The sequence below is a fragment of the Agelaius phoeniceus genome, chromosome 8 (genome assembly GCF_051311805.1).
Source record: "Agelaius phoeniceus isolate bAgePho1 chromosome 8, bAgePho1.hap1, whole genome shotgun sequence".
Classification (NCBI taxonomy): Eukaryota; Metazoa; Chordata; class Aves; order Passeriformes; family Icteridae; genus Agelaius; species Agelaius phoeniceus.
In genome coordinates, this window is record NC_135272.1 from 10,750,397 (window position 1) to 10,774,395 (window position 23,999).

The 23,999-nt window shown below is 44.7% G+C and overlaps 1 protein-coding gene across 1 annotated transcript in view; it reads left to right on the forward strand.

The window, feature by feature from the left end:
- The window catches only part of ABL2 (ABL proto-oncogene 2, non-receptor tyrosine kinase), a 49,678-nt gene that overhangs the window by 16,309 nt on the left and 9,370 nt on the right, over positions 1-23,999 (forward strand). The window contains exons 2-7 of the mRNA XM_054638238.2: positions 17,790-17,960; positions 18,658-18,953; positions 20,214-20,486; positions 21,207-21,291; positions 22,886-23,063; positions 23,660-23,844. Of these exons, the coding sequence (XP_054494213.2) occupies positions 17,790-17,960; positions 18,658-18,953; positions 20,214-20,486; positions 21,207-21,291; positions 22,886-23,063; positions 23,660-23,844 (1,188 nt within the window). The remainder of the gene's footprint in view (positions 1-17,789; positions 17,961-18,657; positions 18,954-20,213; positions 20,487-21,206; positions 21,292-22,885; positions 23,064-23,659; positions 23,845-23,999) is intronic.

A 23,999-nucleotide genomic window follows, 5' to 3' on the forward strand; every position in this document is an offset into this window, starting at 1 on the left:
ACTTTGGTCTCAATTTCAGTTTTAAATGGACATTTCATAAAACAACAATCCCAAATGAAGCAGCTCCCTGGAGCCAGCTGTATGGCACAACTGGCAAAAGTCTGGGCATGAATGTAGCAATGTCCTTCTGTCAGAGCCTTTTATTGGCTCTGTGGAAAAGCATCTTGCTATGCCCAGTAAAATCCACCCAAGCTGCTGTTGTGGATGGATGCAGTTTAGGAGCTAACCAGTGCTTTCCAGAGCAAGAGGAAACCAAGTGCTGAGTGAGCCACCATGTTACACCTCCCACTGGGAATTTCCAGCCCTTTCCCTCTTCCTTCCTCCCTCAGAGTATATATAGTAAATACACTAAATTCAGCACTGGGGGAGGTGGCACCCAAAGGCAGGAGCTGTAGCAGAGGCTGAGTGGCCCCAGTTAAAAGTAGCTGACAATACCATGGCCAATCCTGAGAGCATCCCAGTCATACCACCCGTCCTGGCAGCAGGGGAGATGTCTCAGACAGCTATGCTGGTATTGAGTGGGAGGAAAGCTCCTTAAATAACCACCAGTGGCTCCTGTTCCCTCAGTGTGTCAACACTAAGTTGTTGTTTTATTCTCTGAACAGGAAAAATTAGTCAAGTCATTGTGTGGCAAGCAAGTGACAGAAATGAAATAATGTTTTTTTTTTGCTTTTTCTAGCTGCTGGATCTGTTTTAGCACACTGCAGATACTTTCCTTGTCATTTTGCATTTCTATTCAAAAACCTCCAAACAGTGGATGAAAACCAGAACAGAAGAGGAATAGATTTGGGTAAAATCAGGAGAGTAGCATTCTATTGGACCTTATCACTGACTGCTCCAAAAGAACACTTATCTAGGTTTTGGGTTTGGAATGTCTGCATTTTGAGGGGGTAAGGCAGCATTGGTGCATTCCCCATCATAGTTCATCTTTGCATGTGGTTAGATTACAGTTCATAATCCATTTTTGAAAAGCCTTACTTTTAATATACCTTACACTGTCTGCTGCTTCTTATTCCAGGTGAATAGCAAGTGTTGTTGTGGTGCCAAATCAATACAATAGGATTTCATTTAATTAGCATTGTCTCACAGCCCGTTACAATCCTAGATAATGCCAAGCAACTATTTTCCTCTTTCATATTTGCCCAGCACCAGGAGGGGATGTTGGCAGAGGTATAGAAAAACAAACCATTAGTATTCAGGTTAGCATTGTAAATTGGCAACAGATCTCAGCTCTTTAGGGGATTTGTCTTTTGACAAATTGTTAGATAAATCTGAAATTGTAACTAGCTCCCTTGTGATGTTTGTTTGTCTGTAGACCAGATTCTGTCCTTGCTAGCCAAATTGAAGGTTAATCTAAGCATTTTCCATGCAATTTCTGCTTTTTGAAATGGCAGTCATGAACCCAGGCAAAAGATGTGGCTTAATGTGTCTGGGGAATTAAGTCACTCATTTCCACACTGTTGTACTTTGTTTGCTTTTCTTTACTGCTCTGAAAACAAATTAATAGAAAAAACATCATCTGCAGGATGGTTTTGCTCTGTTGGCATCTAGGGACAGCCAAGTTTTCCTCCTCCTGGGTTATTTCTCCCTAGAGTAAATCGTGCTTTCTTTAACCAGTCTTCTAGTTTCCTTTGCAAGGTAATTTTTATCTTTTTTTTTTAAAGTGCTCCTCACCTTAGGATAGCAATATCTGCCATACACTACTAACCACTGCTTGGAGTATATTACTTGTTAGAAGACCTCAATTTTTTTTAGTGAATAGGGTCTAGAAACGAAGAAACTCTCAAACAGAAATAAAGTCTTTTACTCAGCTTTCTAACTTCCCTTAAATTCAACTCTTTGTTGGGTTTTTTAAATTAAAAGCAGACAAATGATGTGAAGAAGAAAGCAAATGGAAAGTGCTAAACTTGTTTGCAGGAGGTTGAAGAAGCAGAACAGGATTCAATGTGATCATGTAGAAGGTGGGACCCAGAGGAAAATGATTCTGCCTTTGCATGTGAGGTATTAAGTTCTGAGCTGCCCCTGTAACAACAGGAATCTGTTTCTGAGCTGTAATTACACATATCATGACAACATTTATAGGCTGTCTTCAGCCTGGAGGAGAGGTGGCTGAGGTAGAATGAGATAAGGGCTTATAAAAATCATGAGTGGCAGAGAAAGTACCTATGGGTACTGTTATTTGGGATTTGACTTGTAGAGACTGAGGATCATCAAATGAAATGAGATGTCCTGAACAGTCAGAGCCTGTTCTTTGTTCTACAAGGTGCTGTGAGCTCTTGCTACTGTGGCAGCAGAATTTTGTTTATGTGTGAGGGTAGTTTGCAATACTTCAGACAGCAACTGGACAAAATAAGGCCTGTCAGGAAGTTGAACTGCAACAACACAAACTCTGGCTCAGAAACACCTCGAGTACAACATGTTGGAGGCTTGGAAAGTATTCTGGAATAATATGATTACCCTTTTGCCAGGCAGGATGCTGGGCTGTAAGTGACCCAGGACAGTGGTTGTTGTGTGCTTGAAGAATCCCAGTTGTCAGCTGGCTGACTTGCTTTTGACATTTTTAAGTGTTCTGCTAAAAATGAGGGGCAGGACTTGTTTTTCCTATCATAACTTCCTTTAAATGTTCGATAGTTTTGATGTTAACAGTCAAGAAATGCTGTACTCCCTAAAAGATAATCCACAACTTGATAATCCACATCTTTAGTAGCAGACAGATAAAATGTGTTTGCATCTTAACTGAATAAAGTTCCATCAAGTTTAATACATTGGCTAGTCTTACCTCTCTTGAATTAATTTTAAAAAATATTGTTTCTTCCATTATTCTGTCTTAAAATATCTGACCTACTTTATAATATCCATTACAAACATACTAAATTATATCAACATTTTCAACCCAGCTCTACTTAGCTTATGCACAATTTTGTCTATTCACTTGCTGTTATCTTTCTTTGTAATAAAACTTTCATTTTTATGAACTTTCACTTTCATGATTTCATTTCTACATCAGCAAGTCAAACCTTTTGTAGTTTTGAGTACTTTTAGGAGTACTGAACCTGCTCAGTCTTACAGTGACTTCTTTTCCTTCAAAGCTGTATTAATTCTTCTATAACCCAGGAAAGATTTTCCAAAGACATTATTTCAGTGAGTACATTCTTGACTTAATACTGAATTCAGATACGTGGGGGTCAAACACTGCAGTTAGAGTTGGAAAAGCAAACGTGGTGACATAGTCTGAAACTACAAAGCTGTGGCAGCGCTGGGCTCGGAATTCACCCTCTGGAGAGGCTGGGCTTGGAATTCTCCCTCTGGAGAGGCTGGGGCTCGTGTTACCCTGGTCCCTGAGCAGCTGCTGGGCTGGTGCTGGTCAATGGAGCCCCTTGTCTCCTTGGTGGAGCCAATAACAAGTGTCTGGCTTTCACCAAGGGGAAGCGGTTCCGCAGCCTGAGCTAAGTTTAGTGCCATGGATTTGTTCCTCTGACTTCACATTCCCGCTGCCCCCCCCCCAAAGGAAATCAGCCCAGAGGGCTGAGGAGGAGCAGGATAACTAAACCTCCCTCAGCCAGGGCTCAGCTGGATGTCAGGGGCTTTCCAACTTAGGAGTTTTCCCTGGTTCTGAAGTTCACAACACGGCATGCAATTTTTGGGCAAGTATTCACGCTAAAGCTCAGCTTTTCTGGGAGGAAAGGAAACACTTGTCTGTTTTCTAAAATGTATTTCAAAGGAAGCAAGATCACAAGGGTATTTTAGTCAAATGAAGTAAATATTCTAAAAAGGAACCCCCTTCTTTGTTGAAGAGAAGAAAATGGCTATGGACGATGGTTTGAACAGCATATTGGTTGCTGACAAATGAGGTTGAGAGTTCTGTGATTTATTTTTAGCTGGAGAATTTTTTTTTTAAAACAGAAGCACTGTGTAGCCTTGGCAGTTGCTGCATATTCGGTGTGGGTGGATGGAACTGAGAGATCGCATCTGTGCTAAACAAGCGTTTTGGGATTCCATTAAAAAATTAAACTCATGTACTGGAAACTGAAGCTGTACCAGCTCACCTGGGGAGCTCTGCCCTCCGAATATCCTCCACAAGGTAAGCAGTGCTGCCTGCCCAAGGCACTTGCAAAAATACTTGGGCCTCAAGATGTGACATCAACTCAGATTTGGGCTATTAGATTGACATTTTCTTTCTCTCCTGAGATTCCAGGTCAATGAGTTAATCTCTACCCTTTCCTTCCAAGTTTTCCTTCTAACTAAAAAGGCTAAAAATAAATTTCAAAAAGGCAGCTGAGAAACAGTTTAATGTGGTCGTTGATCCAAGTGCTGAGTCTAAGGAGAGTACCTAATACTGTAAGGTATCCAATAAGATGTAATTATGTCACTGGGAAAGCAGCTTGGACATTTATATCATGTTAGCTCCAAGGTCTGATCAGTTAGTGCTTTCCAGCTGCAAAATAAACCTCTCTCCAGCTAGACTTTGTGAGTGTGGGTATTTCTGGTTTATTCAGGGATCAGCTGAACTGTGATTTCTCAAGTAGCCTTTTTGCAGAAGAGCTCTTACTTAAAGTGTTTGTGTTACACTGCGAGTAAATAAGTACCCATTTGATTTGCTTAGAAGTAGATAATATCTGGCTTTGATGTGGCCAGTAGTAGCAACTCCCCAGGAATTCTGTTGCAGTGAAGTATAATCCCCATTAAGCAACTTCTCTCTCAAGGTAGTGATTTAAAGAAGTGCTACATGACTTGCTGTAAACTGTCGTGTATTTGGCCATCCCACCTTTCCTGGAGCAGGACTGGGTGACCTAATCCTCCTCACCCTTCACACTGGAGAGGTTTACTGGAACTTGCCAGGACAGAGGAAGAATGTCAGACACACTTTTGATCTACAGTTTCCCAGTTACCTTTGAAATCTGTGTCCCTTCATAGCAGTCCTTTCCCTAAATCTGACATTGTGGCAGTAGTTGCTGTCTGCTGTGGGCAGCATTGAGAGGAAGAGAGACTGGAGCTTCAGTACTCAATGGAAGGAGGTATGTGATACAGAGCATTTGCACTGGCTGCTCTCTGCTTGTTTCTAGACTCTTGCAGTAGCAAAGCTGACTGCCTCTATAGAAGCTGAGCAAATCCTTGGGAGTTAAGGGAACAAACACTTGGATACAGTATTCACAATTTTGCAAAAGGGTTACATTTGTAGTTTTTTGTTCTAAGAACCTCTTTAGATTTCATTTTAATTACATTAAAATCTCTCTTCAGGAAAGGAAAATGTTCTTTCCTTATCTGCTGTGCTGTTGGGTTTTGATTCCTCACCCAGAGACCCATTTAAAGAAGTCAGACTTGAACTGTGTCTGGTCTGGTGCTTCTGACCATTCCCAGTACCTCTGCCAAGATACATCTGTTCTACCTTCTAACATCTGTTAGGTCCAGCTCTCTTGTGCTCACATGGGTACCTCACCCTAAGGTGCTTTGTAAATGCTTCTAAACCCTTGCATCATTTTCCTGGCTGCACTTACCAGAATTGCTTTCCTGACAGAGTTCTGTGAAAATCATAGAGGTGATGAGAGCCAGACTATTTGGTTAACAGTATTGTACTGAACATGATCAATACTTCATCTACTTCAAAATTCTCTCTTAAAACAGCAGAGCTACCAAATGCTGCTGTAGATGGTTCAGTCACAGCCTATACTTTGATCTATGAAGAAATTGATGCATCTTGGTTTCAAGGAATAAAGATTTTCAACTGAAGGCTTGGGAATTTAAGCTTGATTTATTTCATACTGGATTCTGCAAAAAAAGCTACTTCACCAGAAATTAGCTGGGGAAGAAATAGGGAAGTGTCGGGTCCGGCTGTCTGTCTCTGCCCCGACACGGGTAGAGTGGTTCTTTGGTGGGCACGATGCAAAGGACGAGTCCGGACTCTTCAGCTTTCGGTCTTCAGGTTGTTTATTATTTCTTATCTACAAAAATTTTTCTGTCTGCCCAACAGAGGTCTGATCTGCAGGCAGTCACAGGCACTCTCTGACCACCCACGGGGCGGTCATGTCTTTTTATACTAAAACCTACGTATACAATATTTACCTTTATTTCCCAATGCTTTTCGCCCATGTTGGCAAGTGCACCTTCACTAGAAACCAATCTCTAAGTGCCAACATCATCACAGGAGATGGAGGACAAGAAGAAGAAAGAAGAAGGACAAGACACGCCCTGATCCCTCCATCTTGTCTCCATAACCCCCCTGTACCAAAAACCTTAAAATCTATATCTCACCCTCTAAATGTGTCTCTTTTACACCTTTTACTCTAAAGTGATTCTCTTGTCCTCAGACTCTTGTTACTTCTGTGGATGGATCAAAATCAAGCCACCAAGCACTCTTGGCAACATTCCAGGGTTTTCGAGACCCCCAAGGGTTCTCCTGGCATCTCTGGACATCGGGAACGATGTGCTGAGATCCCACATCTCCCCCTTCTGTTTGCACCAAGAAGACTTCTTTGGCAACTTGACTCATGACACGTCTCACACACATAAAGATGCATGGGACGATGAGCATGAGGACTAAGAGTATTATTAAAATGTAAAATCCCATTTTTAAAAACCCTCTCCATAAGGGAGAAAGATCAAAAAATCCCGCCACATCATCAATCCATGACCCAGTGATTTCGCCTAATTTCTTTATACTGTCTTTTATATTTTGAATGCTTTCATGAATTGATCTCGAATGATCTGAGAGATTCATGCAGCACATCCCCTCAAACTCTTCACACCCATGTCCATGAGCGAGCAATAGATAATCGATTGCTGCCCTATTTTGAAGAGTTGCCTCTCTCACACTGCTTACATCTTTCAACATGTCACTCAAAGCGAGAGAAACTGATTGAGCATGCTTGCTCAACCAACAACCCATGTGGTCCAGTTGAGTCAAGGCCACCCCCGATGCTGTCTGAGGTGAGAAAATTGCTGTCGCAATTCTCCTTGCCTTGTCCCAGGTGTACACTTCATCATCACAGTCTGCACTGTAATGTTGCAAGGACCTTTTCTCTTTGTGTTTTTGTTCTCTCAACACTTTTAAATCTGGTGACAACATTAAAATCCTCCCAATGCTGCATGGACCTCCCTTGGCATTTGCAGGAATGCCGTGCCAAATTCTGTCCCCACAAATTAAAAACAACCCACGTGGCAATTGCACTGGGACCTGGATTGATCCTTTGGCTGTCGTCACAGTGTGATTGCACCAAGCTGATGCATTTCTATAATATTCATGATTTGGTGTGACATCAATGCTATTGTTTGTCCTTGACACATTCGAATTTTCAAATTTCATGCATAGCTCCATTGTTGTGGACCCAAAAATCTCCAATTCCTGTGGTTCAGTAGAAACTACAGGTAAAAGATGTGTCCACGCACACCATTCATTCACAGGATCTTTGATGACCTGCGAAATCTCCATTGGAGGATGTCCTGGAATTGGCCATTCTCCCACTGGCAACCCAACCATGCATGCCGTGAATGGTTTCCCTGGTTTCGAATGTGTCAGGCAGATACTTTCTAAATTTGCTGCCTGGGCTAACGTTTCCCAAACATTTTGTTTCGGCTGACTGACTGAGCTGGCATTGAGGGTTGAGTACTTGAGCGTTTCTTTTGAGTGGAAGGGGTTTGAACCATAGGGTTTGAGGCTAAAGGCATCGGTCTCGGAGAGGGGGTGGAGCCCCGGGATGCCGAACCCCGAGTGTGGCCCCTTCTTTTCGCCCCAGACGTCACAGAGGATCGGACCCGCCCCCGACCTCGCTCCGCCGGCACTTCCCGCGCATGCGTGCCTTCCGGGACGCCCTCTGCCTCCCCTGTACTGACGTCACTGTCTCCGTCCCGCTCCACCTCCGAAGTCTCCTCCCTATCGTCTGTTCCTGCCCCTCTCTCCTCCTCCTCTGACGCTGTATCCACACCCCCCGCCGAAGTGCACAGCCCCCTCCCCGCGGGTGCCCCCTTTCTCGCTGCGATTCGAGCCGATCTCCGGGTCCAGACTTCCGGGTCTGACGTCACCACCGCGCGTCTCCTGCGTCCCTTCACAGCAGCTCTCCGGAGCTCTGCAGCTGCTCCGCCCTTGCCGCCCGTGTCTGACGCTCCCGCGCCGGTTTGAGAGGTCTCCCCGGCTGTCTCCTGAGCCTTGCTCGACCCGCGCGTCTTTGGCACCGCTCCAAAGGCGACTGTCGCTTTCGGCGTTGCGCTCGCAAGAGTCGCATGGAAACCCGTGTCTCCCATTGCCTCCCCGCCCCCCCCGCCGGCCGCCGCCGCTTCCGCACCGCCGCGCCTGCCGCGAGAGAGCGCATCCCCCCTCCCCGCTTGTTCCCTTTGAACCCCCCTCCCCGACTCCGCCACGTTTTCCACCTCCTCCCCCCCTGATTCCTGCGAATCGGGACAGTACACTCCGGAAGGGTGGCCTGTCTCCTCGATGTCGCTGGGAGAAAACTTTATTTCATCAGGAAGAGGAATGGTATCATCAGTGTCTGAGTCGGAGTCTGAAATCCCTGTATTCTCTGTGGTTTCAGGGTGCTTTAGGGTTCCCTTGGGTTTTCGGGATGGTGGGACTGAGGGCAATGACATTTTCCCTTGTACCCTTTTCTCGGGCACCTTTTCCCCCGGGCTAATTGAGATCAGAGCCAATTTCTGCTTGGAACCTTGCTCTGCTCCCTCCGCCCCTCTGGGACCTGCAACAACTTGTTGCCTGGCTGACCCCCTAAATTGAGTTGAGGTCGCCTCTAACATAATTCTTGCTGAGGACAGCAATTTTAAGGCTGTTTTATCCTCATTGATGGCTAGAAAATATAGGTGTCTGTTAACTTCTTGCCAAAAGCCTACTTCAAATAACAACCTTGTTTCGGAGTACGGGTAATTACACCGCACCCATAGCAATAATTCTCTAAGCTTTTTCTTTGGGATCCCCTTAGTGTGTGTGTCTGCCACGCCTTGTAGGTCGGACAGAATTTCTATTTGTTCCTGGGAAAGTGTACCCCCCATGTTCTTAATTCTTGACCTTCTCACCGAATTCCTGTCGTCAGAGCAGTCCGGAGGCTCCTGGTCTCTGGCCTGCAGGTCACAGGAGATGGATCCGGAGGCGCCTTTCCGATCCGATCCGGGCTGTCCTGCTACGAACTTTCTTCGGCTGAGGTGGAGTGCGATGTTTTCTGTGGCTGCTGTGTTTTCAGAGTCTCCTGGCTGCTTTCTGGCTGTTTTCCCAAGGAGTTATCAGGCTCTCCTGGGAATGAGTCCAACTCGGGAGCTGCCCACTCGGTGCTTCAAGGCTGCCCCTGTGCAAGAGGTGCACAGCAGAGCTCACCGTGGCTCAGCGAAGGCTGCTGGATGCTGCTGGATCGCCGGTTGCTGCCGAGCTGCCCCCGGGTCGCCGCCGGGTGCCCACCGGTGCCGGTGCCCACGGGGTGCCCACCCAGGGACGCCAAATGTCGGGTCCGGCTGTCTGTCTCTGCCCCGACACGGGTAGAGTGGTTCTTTGGTGGGCACGATGCAAAGGACGAGTCCGGACTCTTCAGCTTTCGGTCTTCAGGTTGTTTATTATTTCTTATCTACAAAAATTTTTCTGTCTGCCCAACAGAGGTCTGATCTGCAGGCAGTCACAGGCACTCTCTGACCACCCACGGGGCGGTCATGTCTTTTTATACTAAAACCTACGTATACAATATTTACCTTTATTTCCCAATGCTTTTCGCCCATGTTGGCAAGTGCACCTTCACTAGAAACCAATCTCTAAGTGCCAACATCATCACAGGAGATGGAGGACAAGAAGAAGAAAGAAGAAGGACAAGACACGCCCTGATCCCTCCATCTTGTCTCCATAACCCCCCTGTACCAAAAACCTTAAAATCTATATCTCACCCTCTAAATGTGTCTCTTTTACACCTTTTACTCTAAAGTGATTCTCTTGTCCTCAGACTCTTGTTACTTCTGTGGATGGATCAAAATCAAGCCACCAAGCACTCTTGGCAACATTCCAGGGTTTTCGAGACCCCCAAGGGTTCTCCTGGCATCTCTGGACATCGGGAACGATGTGCTGAGATCCCACAGGGAAGCGCTGCATTATGTTGGTAATGGGAGAAATGTTTCACTGACATCTAAGCAAAGAAATGGGCTGAGGGACACCTCTGATTGCATTAATAACAAAGGGAGGGGATAACTAGGACCAGGGAAACAAAAGACGGGCAGTTTTTCTAAAATCTTAACACAGCTAACCCCTTGTAATGTTCAGGTAGACAAACAATGTCTTGAATTCTTCATACATTGGTGGAACTAAATCAATTGAGATCAATATCTCTCTCTCCTTTTACCAATTAGATTCACTAACACCAAATGCCAAAACCTTGTCTTCCCTTGGATTTTTGTATTAAGCTAGCCAAGAAGCCCCTCTCCTAGGCAAAGACCTACCACTTTAACCCCTGTTTCATATCAGGACTTCCTCATGTTGCAAAATTAATCTGTTTGCAAGGGATGAAGCATATAGAGAACTCTTTCTCCATGTATTTTTCACCTGAAACCAAAGATCACTTTTATTCTATGTCAGATATATTTTGATAATTGAGGCATGACAGTGCTGCCAACTTGAAATATTTCCTTTTATATGATGTGAGCTGTTCATGATGCAATTTTGTCACTGACTCTAAAATCTCCTCCCTTTCTGTCTCTCCCAGCCTGGTACCATAAATAGAAACCTACTCCTTGCCCATCCCAAGTTCTTGGCTTGGAGCTGTATTTCTTGGCTTTCCTCAGTGGGTTGTTTACAACACTTAAACCTTGCCCCACTCTGTGGGAGGCCCAAGGACTAACTATGGGTCTGTGCTTGGCTCTAGCAAACCACATTATTAAGAGTCTGGTTGCTTGCAGGAGAGGAACACCTAGGAATGGCATTTAGGTAGTGCCTGCATTTTACCAAGGCCATATGTGAGCTGTCTGACCCCTTCAAACCAGTGTTTTGCCTGGCCACATGGATGTCAGCAGAAAGTCTAGGTGGTCCATTTAGGTAAAGGCTGCAGTCTGTTACAGGCTAAAGGAAGTTCACAGGTCTGCTTCAATACTACCACATTATTAGACAGCAGAAACTTGGCCTGTTCAGCACTGGTTGCTTTTCAGTGTGTAACTTGTCTTGAGTATTTTTGGTTAGCAGGAAGCACTGAGACTTGGCTTCAGAAACAAAGCTGCTGTAGAACTTGATACCGTTCCAATCATGTCAGCAAAATAGGAAACCCACTTGCTGCTGTGTTATCAGTTTTGTTTCCTTGTATTCATTAAGGCAGAAATCCTCCCACTAAGAAGCCAGTTAAAGATCTGAAGGTCCAGTGGTGCAATGTTTTGTATGTGATGTATGTTTTGAAGGTGCAGTGGAAAATAACAATTATACCAGCCCTTATTAGGTACTTGATGGTCTACTTTCCATGAGTTGATGACCAATGCCTGTTCTTTGGTGGTCTTAAAAGCAAGCAAATAAAATGAGTCTGTCTGTGAAACTGCATCCTACATAATTTATTGGTGTTTAGTTTAAGGACTCAAGAGTGAAAATAAAATGAGATATGTGGCATATGCAGGGATCTTGGTGGCTTTGTGCTTGAGTTGTCCCTGAGTGAAGAAATACACACAAGTCTACACCCTGTGGGTTTTGTTGGATAGTATATCAGATTAAGACTGTATGCAATAACCAGTATTTACCCTATAAACCTTGTCTCTTTACCCTATAAACCTTGTCTCTTTCCTTCCATTGACAAACCAGTCACTTTGGCCTATGGCAAACAACACCAAATCAAGTTTGGGGCTGTATTTTCATTAACACATTCTTTTCTTTGATTAAGAGACGATGAAATTCAGAGTATAGCAAGTTTTTTAGAAGCTCTCTGAACTATACATTACCAAGTAGCATAGTCAGCAAGATTTCCTTTTATTCAACTTTTCCCCACTGCTGGAAGAACTAGAAAAATGCTTTAAATGGATGACTTAAGTTGTACAGGAAGGGTAACCACTCTCAGGAAACAGCTTTGAAGAGCACCACAGGGAATAGGGTAAAGAGCTGGGAAGAACTGCTGTGCCTGAAAGGTGGATTCTTCCACTGAGGAAGTTGAGTGTGCCAGAATTAAGATTTTATGTCATGCACTTACTATGAAGAGCACAGGAAAAGGATGCAGATGTGGTGGATGCAGGTGTCAAAGTGATGGCCTGTTGTGTAAAATATCTATCTAGGAAAATCAGTTTTAAGAGAGAGAGAATGCCCATCTAGAAGCCAGAAAGATGCTTGATTTTATTCTGGCTGGGTGCATTGGACAGGACCTTATGAACTGCTTTGTACTCTGTGTCCTTTCTACTGGAGAGCACCTTCAGGAGGGTGCCTGGAAAGAGTGTAGGCTCAAAATTACTCTGCTGCAGGAGACTTACAGACAAAATGTTTCTCACCAATAATGCCACTGCTGGCAACTACATGGATCCCATCAGGAGCTCTTAACACACCAGCCAGCCATTAGGCTTTGGCTACAGCCTCTTCTGACAGGGGCTAAAATTGATGGGGTAAGTAGGGATATGTGCAAAATACATTATTAATCCAATTTAACTTCCTGCTAATCCTCCTTTGTTTGAAATACCAATTACTCATCCCTTGTACTTTAACTAAGAAGTAAATGTGTTATTTTAGCTAAGGTTAGCAACTGTTACAGCTGAGGCTAATCTAGCCACAAATCCATACATAGCTTGCCCTTTCCTGGTACCATTTTAGGTAAGGGTGATTGTCACAAAGCTCATCCATGTCTTTCTGAAACTCTGCTGGCTTTCTCCACAAATTCTGATTATTCTTTGTGTGTTAACAGATATGCTAAGCTTAGTATAAATGCCAGTGTAATTCAGAGTACTTAGAGCAAATGCAAACTGAGAAAACAATAAACTGCAAGAAGCAAAACAAAGAGGAAAAGAGAGAAAGCCTAGCAGCTCTCAAGTAAAGGTGTCTCAACCTCTGACCACTGGGTAGAACCCTGCAGGATTCACTGAGCTTGGTTTTGGAAGAGAAAGAAAAGAGCTCAACCCTTCCTAAAGTCAGAACTTTAGGAACAGCAGTATTCAGGTGTCCTAAGTTAATTCTTTACCTAGTTACTTTCCCACAAATGTCAGGTATTGGTTGCAGGGGAAATGACTCTTGTCAGAAGCAATATGGGAAAGGCACCTCCTCATCATCACAGCATCTCCACAGTTCTATATACACCTTTTCTACATTCACAGCCTTACAGAACACAGACATTTGGAATAAGCCTGCTTGCTTACCTTTAGTCTGGTTTGAATCATCATCACACGGTGCAGCTGCCCCATCACAGAAGGTGAAGCTCACAGATCATGGAAGTGCTGCTTTCTTGCCTCTCTGGACTGCAGTAACTCCTCTCCCCCTACCAAAGCCCAAAGCACAGACTGCCCTTTCCCTGCTCCCTTTTATACCCCTCTGCAGGCCCACCACCCTCCCAGGTGTGAGGCTGCCATGGTGAGTGCTGGTTTGTTAACCCTTCCATGACCAGGAAGGAGCCTGTTGTGCCACAAGGCAGCTCTACTGGAAAACCAGGGCTTTTAAAGAATTTATCAACAAATCTGGGGGTTTTGAGAGGTAATTTGACGGAGCCCTTGTGGAAACTGTCCCATATTATTAAATCAGCAAATGTGCAGCTCAGACTGGATGCACTGTGCTGGCCTTGCTTTCTGTGTCTTTCTGAATTCCTGACACGTCCAAGAGCAGTCATGTGCTCAGTGTTTGTCCCTCTCCAAGATGTGGATTTTCACCAGCATCCTTTGCTGTTGATTCCTGTAAGTAGTGCTCCAGCAGTGGTATGTGGAGTGGAAAAGTGAATCAATCTGGGCGGTCCCCTTAATGGGTGATCTGTTTTGTAATTTGTGCAAAGGAATTTCTCCAAGGAAACTGTTTGCTTTCTTCCCAAACACTTTGTTACCTAACTCGTAGTGGAACAAAACTGTCTCTCCAGCTCATCTCAAAGTTGTTTCAACTTGCAGTCCATTCCCCACATCCTCTGTGTGTTCAGCAGTCCCTGGAAAGCTCCACCCTCCCATCCAGTTAATAACCAGTTAGCCCAGGGTCTGACATTTCCAGTCTCTGCTCTGCCTGCCCGGCAGCGCTTCCTTTCCCCTTGGCCCCAGCCTCACAGGCAGTGACTGCTGTGTGTGGAGCCCCTGTGCTCAGCCTCGTGGTGCCAAGCAGCCTCTCTGGGAAGCACAGCAAATGAGTGTGGGGACAGTCCTCTTCCAGTCCAGCAGCTATGGCAAGGAGGGAAGGCTGCTCTGCTGCCTCAGCGAGGGCACCTCTGAACCCGCTGTGAGCTTCACAGGTAGGATGCTCGGGGTGGAATCCTGTCCTGTCCCTTTCCTGTGTTTTTCCAAGTGCTTCAAGGAGGATGAGGTCCTTTCAAGTTTGTGTTTGTCTTGTAGTATGAGGCCAGCCACAGGCAGGTGTGAGATTGCCAGCTTTTATTGGGATTTTAGGATTAGTGAAATGCTTATTTTCTACAAGCAGTTACACAATATTTCAGAAATAGAGACCGCTTCAGCACTTAATATGACTCTGAAATTTAAAATTTAGCATATTCTACCTCCTGCTCTGAGACCAAAGAGATTGGTAATTATAGTGTTTGAGACCAAAGAGATTGGTAATTGGAGTGTTTGCAGCAAAGGTGGGGGACAAAGCACCCCTTACATGGTGGCTGGATAGGAAAGCTTTCATATCCGGAGAGAAGCAAATTGTATTGTGGGAATAAAGAAAAGGAAGGAGATGGATGAAGCATAACCTCCTTGTGTGACTGTGTATTACTTGTTCTCTAGGTGATGATGTCAGTTTTCCATTGCATAGGAAATGAAAGTGATAATGTAAGATTTATGGTTGGCCTTGAAAAGGAGCTGATATAAAACGGAATTTCCCAGCTCATTTCCTGACTTTTGGTGTGGACTGAGCTCACAAACTGTTCAGCTGGAGGGGCAGCATTGGTGACATGCTTTGGTTATCTCTGTGGTGATCATATTTCTATTTTGTGATGGATGGTGTAGATACCACACTGTATGGAACAGGGTGGGCTGGTATGGAATTATAACCTGCAAGAAATACTTTTGTGTCCTGGTAAAAACCCCTTTAGGTGTTTGGGTAACCTTTCCAGTTATTTAAGCATTCAGGTCACTTTAACAAGTAAAGGAAGTTAGTGAGACGTGAACTCTTAAAAGCATTTGATTTTTAGGTAATAAGATTTTTAGGTAAGCACTGTAGCTAAGTGATTGAAGCTTCTCATCAAACATTAACTTCTGCTGGCTTTTTTGTCCATCAAGTGGGTGTTAACAACCTGTGCCAGCCTCCCAGGCATTCCCAAGAAAATGCTAGGAGTCCCACATCTGCTTTGACTTCCCACTTCCAGTCCAGCACAGCCCCACAGGTTTCCATGTGGGCAGAACTCTTGATGCTGAGCAGGTGGCATTTCTGCTGGCTTCACCTTGCCTGCAGTGGGCTCAGCTGGGCACAGGGCTTGCTGCAGCACCTCTGGAGCTGGGCTGGCCCTGGGCTGCTTCAGGCTATCCATGGGTGCATGGATGAACACCTAACTTTGTGTCTGTGAGCAGGGCTTGGCTGCTCAGTGTGTGAGCTTGTCTGGCTGGAGAAAGAAACTTAAAGGATGCTTTGACTTAGAATAAATGCTATGTTTTTGTTTAAAGCCTTTCACTGGCTGGCAGATACATAATTGAAAGTAAGAAGGTAATTAACACCATTAAGGGGTTTTGGAGCTGAAAGGTTGGGTATTTTTTGGAAACTGCCTACTTTTGTGTTTGCTCTCTAGCAGAGATGTGTAAGTCTCATACAGCACATTTGACTTTGCTTAAAGCATTGAAACACTCAGAACAGAAGTCACTGTAGGAGCATAAAGAATGTATTATTTAATTAAATAGTATTTTTACTCCATAAAGAGAGCTGGATTTAGGAGCTGGTGTTCTTTCGTGGAGCTGAGTATGCACACATCCAGCCCCAAGAAAATACAGTGGGATGTTGGCAGCCATGCTGTAATGTAGGTGGCTGAGCATTGGGATTTCTTATTTTCCATGATAGCTTCCAGCCTGATGGGTTAACATCTTGTAAAACTAATTGCAGTTGAAAGTTAGGAATAAGAAGGGTATGTAAATATTGCATCTGCAGGCAGTGCAATCAAGGAACTGACATTTTGGTGCCTTAGTCTGTAGGCTCTTCTTTGTGTGCTGGGAGAACCTTGACAGAAGGCTACTTTTAGGTTATTAAGTAATTGCAAGATGAGCAGGTTATGCAAGAAATAGAACTCTGAATAATTGCCAGAAATACAGTCAGAAGCCACTTAGCTAAGTTAAAAATGGAAACAGAGCAAAGCTCAACCACTTACTTTCTCATATACCTACAATACAGTTAAAAAATTACATTATAGGCTGGAAGCCCCCCATAGTCCTCATTTTCCAGGCTTGAGCTCTGTCCTGTGACACAGATTTGGCATATTACTGTTCCTGTTACATGGCACAGGCTTCTTCCTGTTTTGTGTCTCACTGACTTCCCAGTTTTCCTATCCTGTGCTGCATTTGCACTCTTTGTTCCTTTTTCAAGTGCCTTACAGAGCAGCTCTTGCTCAGGAGTGTAGATCTCAGGGGCTTGTGGAGAAGGGGGTAGGTGTAGCCACACACATTCTCTGGCAGTGTCTGTTTAAAAACATCCCAAGCCTGACTTCTCAGCCCATCAGAAATGGGCCAGACCAATGACTGTAGAGCAAAGAAAGCCTCAGATTATTTTAGAGAGAACATTTTATGTTTAGTGCATTTAATGAAATCTCTTTGCAGTATACATTTATCTAAGTAAGTTTCAACTAGAGAATTCAGAAATAGATATTGGGACAGGGACTTAGATCTTTGCTGTCAGAGAAAAAATATATAACTTTAATAAGTATATACCTTTACACCTCCATATGTTGTTGTTCTCTTGAGCAGCCCTCATGTATGAAACCACACCATCACTCTTTCTTTTCTTAATATTGGCATTTACTCTACTACATGTTCCTGGAAAACCTCTCCATGAGCTGAAAAGCCAGTGATGGTCTTGACATAGCATTAGCATGAAGTGTTCACAGTTTTGCTTCTTACTACAGTTCTTCCTAAACCCCTGTAGATTTAGATTAGTGTTAATCATCACAAGAACTGTAGGGACTTTTTTCTTTTGTTGCTAAAACATGTCTGATTCCTCCCCCCGCTCCCTTGTAGTGACAAGTTTACACCAGTTGTCCATTGAAACAGCAAAACAGAAATGCTGCTGTGAAATACCCAGCATCACCTGTACTGCCTTCTGTCCCTGCTCCTGTCAGTTTTCCACCTCTGTTTGCACAGTCTTGAAATGTATTACAAATCACTGTCATTCCTGTTAATATTGAACCAGTTACTGTCCCAGCTTATACATCTCATTTGTGCCATAATTCACTCTTACTTGTATTTGTAATGTTGGTTTCAGATCCAGGCTGTGTCCACCACAGAAACAATAACATTTTGTGATTGAAAGATTTCTTCACTACTTCATGTAATTTTAAAAAGTGCTTTTAGTTGTGCACCTACAGGTGTAGATATATAATAAATATTAAATAGAAATTTTATATACATAGCTTGCTCTTTGGCTTATAGCAGTTAAAGCACCTTCTCCAGGAGTTGGCCTGGATGATCCCTGTGGCTCCCTTCCAGCTTAGGAAGGGAAATGATTAGAGCTGTACACAAAGTGATTGCCTCTCCTGTCCTTTCCTCAGAGGCCCTGCACCGCCCCTACGGCTGCGACGTCGAGCCCCAGGCACTGAACGAAGCCATCAGGTGGAGCTCCAAGGAGAACCTGCTTGGAGCCACTGAGAGCGACCCCAATCTCTTTGTTGCACTTTACGATTTTGTAGCAAGTGGTGACAACACACTCAGCATCACCAAAGGTAACGCTGGGAGTGTGGAGCACCTGTGGGCTTGAAAACTTAGCAACAGAAATCAGGAAATGGAATCCCTGCCTGGATAGGAATGGGAATAGTGCACTTAGAGAAGGTGATTCCCTACAGCAATGGTGGGAAGCAGACAGCCCATCTCTCATGGTGCTGGAGGGACACCTGCTGGGCAGTTCTGCTGGGACAGGCACAGTCCAGCCCTCTCCTGTGCCAGACTCCCCACATCACTGGCCCTGTGAGGTACCTGCTGTAGGGAGGGCCGGGGGAAATGGGTACATCATAGATGGTAACAGAACTCGGCAATTTCAACTGGGGGTAGGATCAAGAATTGAGCTTGCTCAGACACCTTCTGATTCTGGTCAGTACATGTGTCAGAAGTGTTAAATCATATGGCATTTAAAGCTTCAAGAAAACAAACCTGAGCCCTCCAAGAAAATAAAGTCTTCCTATTCTAATAAGCTGGATATGAGAAGCTTTTTGAGTTCATCTCACTGCACTAAACCAGTGAACAGTATCCTAGGTATGCTGTCTGAGCCTTTGCTTCATAAATACCTTGTATGTAGCAGTTTATTTAGAAGATGATTTCTTTTGTTAAGCTATAAACCTAGGCTCAACTTGTGCTGAGTTCCTCCCTCAAGAAGGCCCAGTAGCTTGCACTGTGCTTATTTTGGTTTTTCCTTTCTGGTCCCAGGTGAGAAGTTGCGAGTCCTGGGTTACAACCAGAATGGTGAATGGAGTGAGGTACGTTCAAAGAATGGGCAGGGCTGGGTACCAAGCAATTACATCACCCCAGTGAACAGCCTGGAGAAGCACTCGTGGTACCACGGGCCCGTGTCCCGCAGCGCAGCCGAGTATCTGCTCAGCAGCCTCATCAATGGCAGCTTCCTGGTCCGGGAGAGCGAGAGCAGCCCGGGGCAGCTGTCCATCTCGCTCAGGTACGAAGGACGTGTTTACCACTACAGGATCAACACCACCTCAGATGGCAAGGTAAGCACCTCTGCACAGTGCTGTGGGGAGAGGAGATGGAGATAGCATCTTGCAGAATCTCAAGTTGGAGATCCAGTATTAATATAAAAGAGCACGTGTGCCGAGGGTTTGGTAGTGACGTCCCAAAAATAACTTTGGAAGAAGTGCAGACAATTCTTGTCTCGGCTGAAAGTAGCTGGGTAGCAAGGCAGCTGTGGTTGGAGGTGGGGGTAGCCTTCCACTGATCCCCTTAGAAGCAGCAAAGTTTTGGTAAGTGTTCTGGTTTAGGGCAAATTTGGGAGAAAACCTCCAAAGGGGGCCCCTCCAGAAAGCAAACCCGCATGGCCCCTCCTTCCAACCGGTTCAGGAAGGATTCCTTGAAGAGAAGTGGAAAGAACCTGTTTATTTAACAGGCACAGCACCCCCAGCACACAAAAGGAACAATACCAGGTGACACCACTTTGTCACTGCTCTCAAAAAGATGACAAATTCAGAAAGTCTCTCCTGGGACTGGTCACTCTGTTATCAGTCCCTCGGGTGCTGGGGCAGCTGCTGCAGCCACAAGGTGCAAACTCTCAGTGTTCCCAGGTCCCAGTCCAGAGCAGGTTCGAGTAGTTCCAAAAAAGGGAAAGGAGAAACAGTCCAGGAAAAATTTTGACTGTTTAGCTAAACTAACTAATGAGCAGGAAGCAAAAAGCAAGAGCAAAGCAGGAGCAAAGCAGAAGCAAGAGCAAGAACAAAGCAAAAAGCCAAGCAAAAAGCAAAAGCAGCACCATGCACTGCCCTGTCTGTGTCTTGCCAGCCGTGGGGGAGAGGCTGATAGCAAAACCAAAACTAAACTTTCACTCTTCAGAGCCAGTCTTGAAGGCACATAATAAGAACATAATATCCAACATAAACAGAACACATGAATGGGGGTACAAGCATCATAACATCACCCTAGGACAGTAAGTCAGGATTTTTAACCAAAATGAAGTAGAGGCATGTTGTGTTCAGAGACCTAAGAATTCCAGCTTCTAGTCCTGTAAAGCACGAGGCAGGAGACATTTAATTGTCACAAGAACTGACACAGCTCTTTAGTGATGGCTTACATGTAGTTGCCTTCTGCAGGTAAAAATCCCATAGATTAATAGTTATTTGCCCAACAGGAAGAGAAGAAATATTTTAAAGTCCTGGTTTTCTGATTAAAAAAAAAATCAGAATGTTTGTACCTGTTTTCCATCGTTACTGAAAACTTGCAGCTGCCTTTATTTAAGCAGATTCCTCTTTGTTGCTTTGCAGGTCTATGTGACAGCAGAAAGCCGTTTCAGCACCCTGGCAGAGCTGGTGCACCATCACTCCACGGTGGCAGATGGCCTGGTGACAACCCTGCATTACCCAGCCCCCAAGTGCAATAAGCCCACCGTGTACGGAGTGTCCCCCATCCACGACAAGTGGGAGATGGAGCGCACCGACATCACCATGAAGCACAAGCTGGGGGGAGGGCAGTATGGAGAGGTCTACGTGGGGGTCTGGAAGAAATACAATCTCACAGTGGCTGTGAAAACGTTAAAGGTGAGTTTTCAGATTTTGGGCACCGTTCATTTGGTCACTGTTTATGACATGAGTAAGGAAATTGTAATGTTCTCAACTACACCTCGTGATACCAACATCAGAGAATAGAGTGTGCTGCTCTGCATTAAATCCCTGCTTGGGAGTAGCTTTGCAAATCAAAGTGACCCCAGCAAACTTACACCAGTGCACATGGCTTAGAAACAAATTGGAATTTTGGCCCAGCAGGAGCAGCATGTCCAAGTCAGACCAATAAAATGGTTACAAACCCAACTTCCCTTCCTCCAGAGGAGCTATGGAGGCTTTAAGAAATCAGAGATGTAGAAAATACCTTCTATAAGCTGTCCTTCCTCCACTCCTGAAAAAATTCAGCTTCTCCATATCTCTTCCTTTTCAAAACCTTTGTTCCAACATTAACAACTGCAATTCTAAGTGGCCCCTGAATAAGTTAATTTTTATAGCTATACAGGGAAACAAAGTCAGTGATCCTGAGAGTCTTCCTCTCACCAACCACAACACCAAATGGGCAAGCCTGGCCCTGCCAGGGTACTGCAGATCAGCCAGGCAGCTGTTCAGGGATGGTACAGTTTGCTTTGGTAAAAGCCAAAACAGCAGAATGGAGACAAAGATGCCATCATTTATATTCAGCCAGGATGTGTGGTGTTAACCAGACCTTGGTCATGAAAATAAATGTTCCCTTCTTTTGCCTCTCTGTCTATCTAGGAAGATACCATGGAGGTGGAAGAGTTCTTGAAAGAAGCTGCTGTGATGAAGGAGATCAAGCACCCAAATCTAGTGCAGTTGTTAGGTGAGTGAAATGCCTTGCTCTTTGTGTTCTTACTTAGTCTTCATTTGGGCAGAAACTTGCCTGGTTTAAATGCAGTGGCAGCTTTTCTGTATTTATATAACTTTATGAATCAGGTCAGGTTATCGGGTGGTATTTTTGACAGCTTTATGTAATACTGGAGCTAAGAGACACTAATTTTAAATAAAACATCAAATACAGTCACTTACATTAGTAGACAATTTTGCTGTTGAGGCATGACTGTTATATAAAAGTTTGTAATATCAGCCTCCTGCTGGTTTGTGTCCTTGCCCTTAACATGCTCCAGGGTTCAGTGATCAGGTACAGATTCCTTCTCTGCTGTGTTAAATCAGATTTACAGAATAATTTTCTGTGGCTTATTTTTCTGAGAGAACAGGAAAAAATAGGAAGAAAATTCAAAGTGAAAGGAAAAATTCTATTGGAAGCACAACAAATACTATTCTCCATACTTCTTAAATCAGAGGCATTTACAGAAAAAGCTGCATTGAAAAGAACAAATTAGTCCATAATTAGGCAGAAGACACCAGATTCCTGCTGCTGTGAGGAACTCTGTGTATCACCAAATAAGTACATGAGATCAAACAACTTAGGACTGGAAAAAATCCACAGGCTTTACATGGTGACTGTGCCCTGTTGTCTCACTGGCAGATGCATGATATGATGATCATTATTAAATAGCTTGCATAGCTGTTAAATCCACATGCACAAAGGTTCTTAAGGAGACACCCTAAACCTTTACTAGTGTTTAATTGCCTCTGGATTTCTGGCACTTTCAGAAGTAGAGCTGTCAAGCCAAGCCTAGGATGAAAGGAGAAATGTGAAGAATGTGAAGGCTTTTACTAATGGCAACTGTTCTGTACCTACTTTAAAAAAAGGGCACAGATGAAGTGTGTGCCAGCCCTGTCTGGTTCCAGGAGCAGCAATTCAGAGATTTGTCATCAGAGAGGTGCACTTTTGCTCTTTCTGGTGCACAGTGCTTTACTCCTGAATGTGTAAAGAGCTGCAGGGGGATCCCAGAGCTGTGACAAGAGTATCCTGTTGCCCTCCTCCTCTGCCTTGACATGCTTTGTACAGTGACTGTAGCAAGGAGTCATCCCAGGAATGTGTGAGAATGCTGCTCTAGGAGCAGGTCCCACCGTGCTGATTCCCTGCCCAGCACATGGGAGTGCCTCACATTACTCTGCAGTGACATTTCAGTCCAGAAATCTTGCCAGCTGACAGGTACCTGCTTCCAGTTGGCCACTCTTCAGCTTTATGAAGGCAGAGAAGGGAAGAAAAGCAAACTGTGTGTTTATAATTCCTCTTTTTTCATGCTGTAACCTTTCAAAGAACAGAACTACTGCTTCATGAATATTAGATAGGAATAATGGTGCTTTCATAGACATGTTTCTCTCTATCCATAAAGTGGATGGAGAGAAAAACAGACAGAAGCCCTGAGTTTGGGCTGCACTGACCTGGGTGTTGTACATGGAAGTCTTCACTTTCCCAGAGGAGCACTCAGTGGTACAAAATGCAGTGTTAAATCAGGAGCAGTGGTGAGGAAGGGAAGCTTTATTCACCTGCTGCTCCCTGGCAGGTGTGTGCACCCTGGAGCCCCCGTTCTACATCGTGACAGAGTACATGCCCTACGGGAACCTGCTGGACTACCTGCGCGAGTGCAACCGCGAGGAGGTCAGCGCTGTCGTGCTGCTCTACATGGCCACCCAGATCTCCTCTGCCATGGAGTACCTGGAGAAGAAGAACTTCATCCACAGGTGGGGGAGGTCATGTTGAGCTGGTACAGTTTCAGATTGCAGTGGTAAACAGGCCACCAGAATGATGGGCCAGGAATTCCAGCTTTTGGGAAGGTTTCTTCCACAGCTGGGATTCACACTGGCTTATCCATTGGCTCTGGTGGCTTCAGTACTGTTTTGCAATAGCTTTTCCCCAGGACTTTCACAGCAATCTTGTGCCCAACTGCCTGGTAACACCTGTGTTGCAGACAGTGCCCACCCAAAGTCCTGTTGAAATGCAGATAAAGCCATGCCATAAACCTGTTACCACTGTGTGATGAGCTGCTGATCCCATCCTGTCCCATCCTGTCCCATCCTGTCCCATCCTATCCTCGACACCCTAACAGCCACCATTACTGAAAACTTAATAGAATTTAAAAAGTTAATCCTAATCCAGATTTACCTCATTGCTCCTAAGAATAAATCCACTCAGTTTCTGACACTGTTCAGGGCAAAGCTCACCTTGCCTCTGCCTGCTGCATACAGAGAGCACTTCCTGATCCAGGGGAGCAGGGCCCCAAAACTGCATTCAAAAGCCCTGCTCCTGCTGCAGTGGTGTCCTTTGTTCCTTTGTACAGGGACCTGGCAGCACGGAACTGCTTAGTTGGAGAAAACCACGTGGTGAAGGTGGCTGACTTTGGCTTAAGTCGACTCATGACTGGTGATACCTACACAGCCCATGCTGGGGCCAAGTTCCCCATCAAATGGACAGCTCCTGAGAGCCTGGCCTACAACACCTTTTCAATCAAATCAGATGTGTGGGGTAAGAAAACTCACCTTCAGTGTCCTTTTCTTGTTCATTTTGCTTTTTTCTGCCAGCCCAGACAATAACTTGCTTTCTGGCCTGGGCAGAAACCCTTGTGAAGACAGTCACAGGCCAGGCTAGAACTTCATGAATTAATAATATTTTTAGCATAT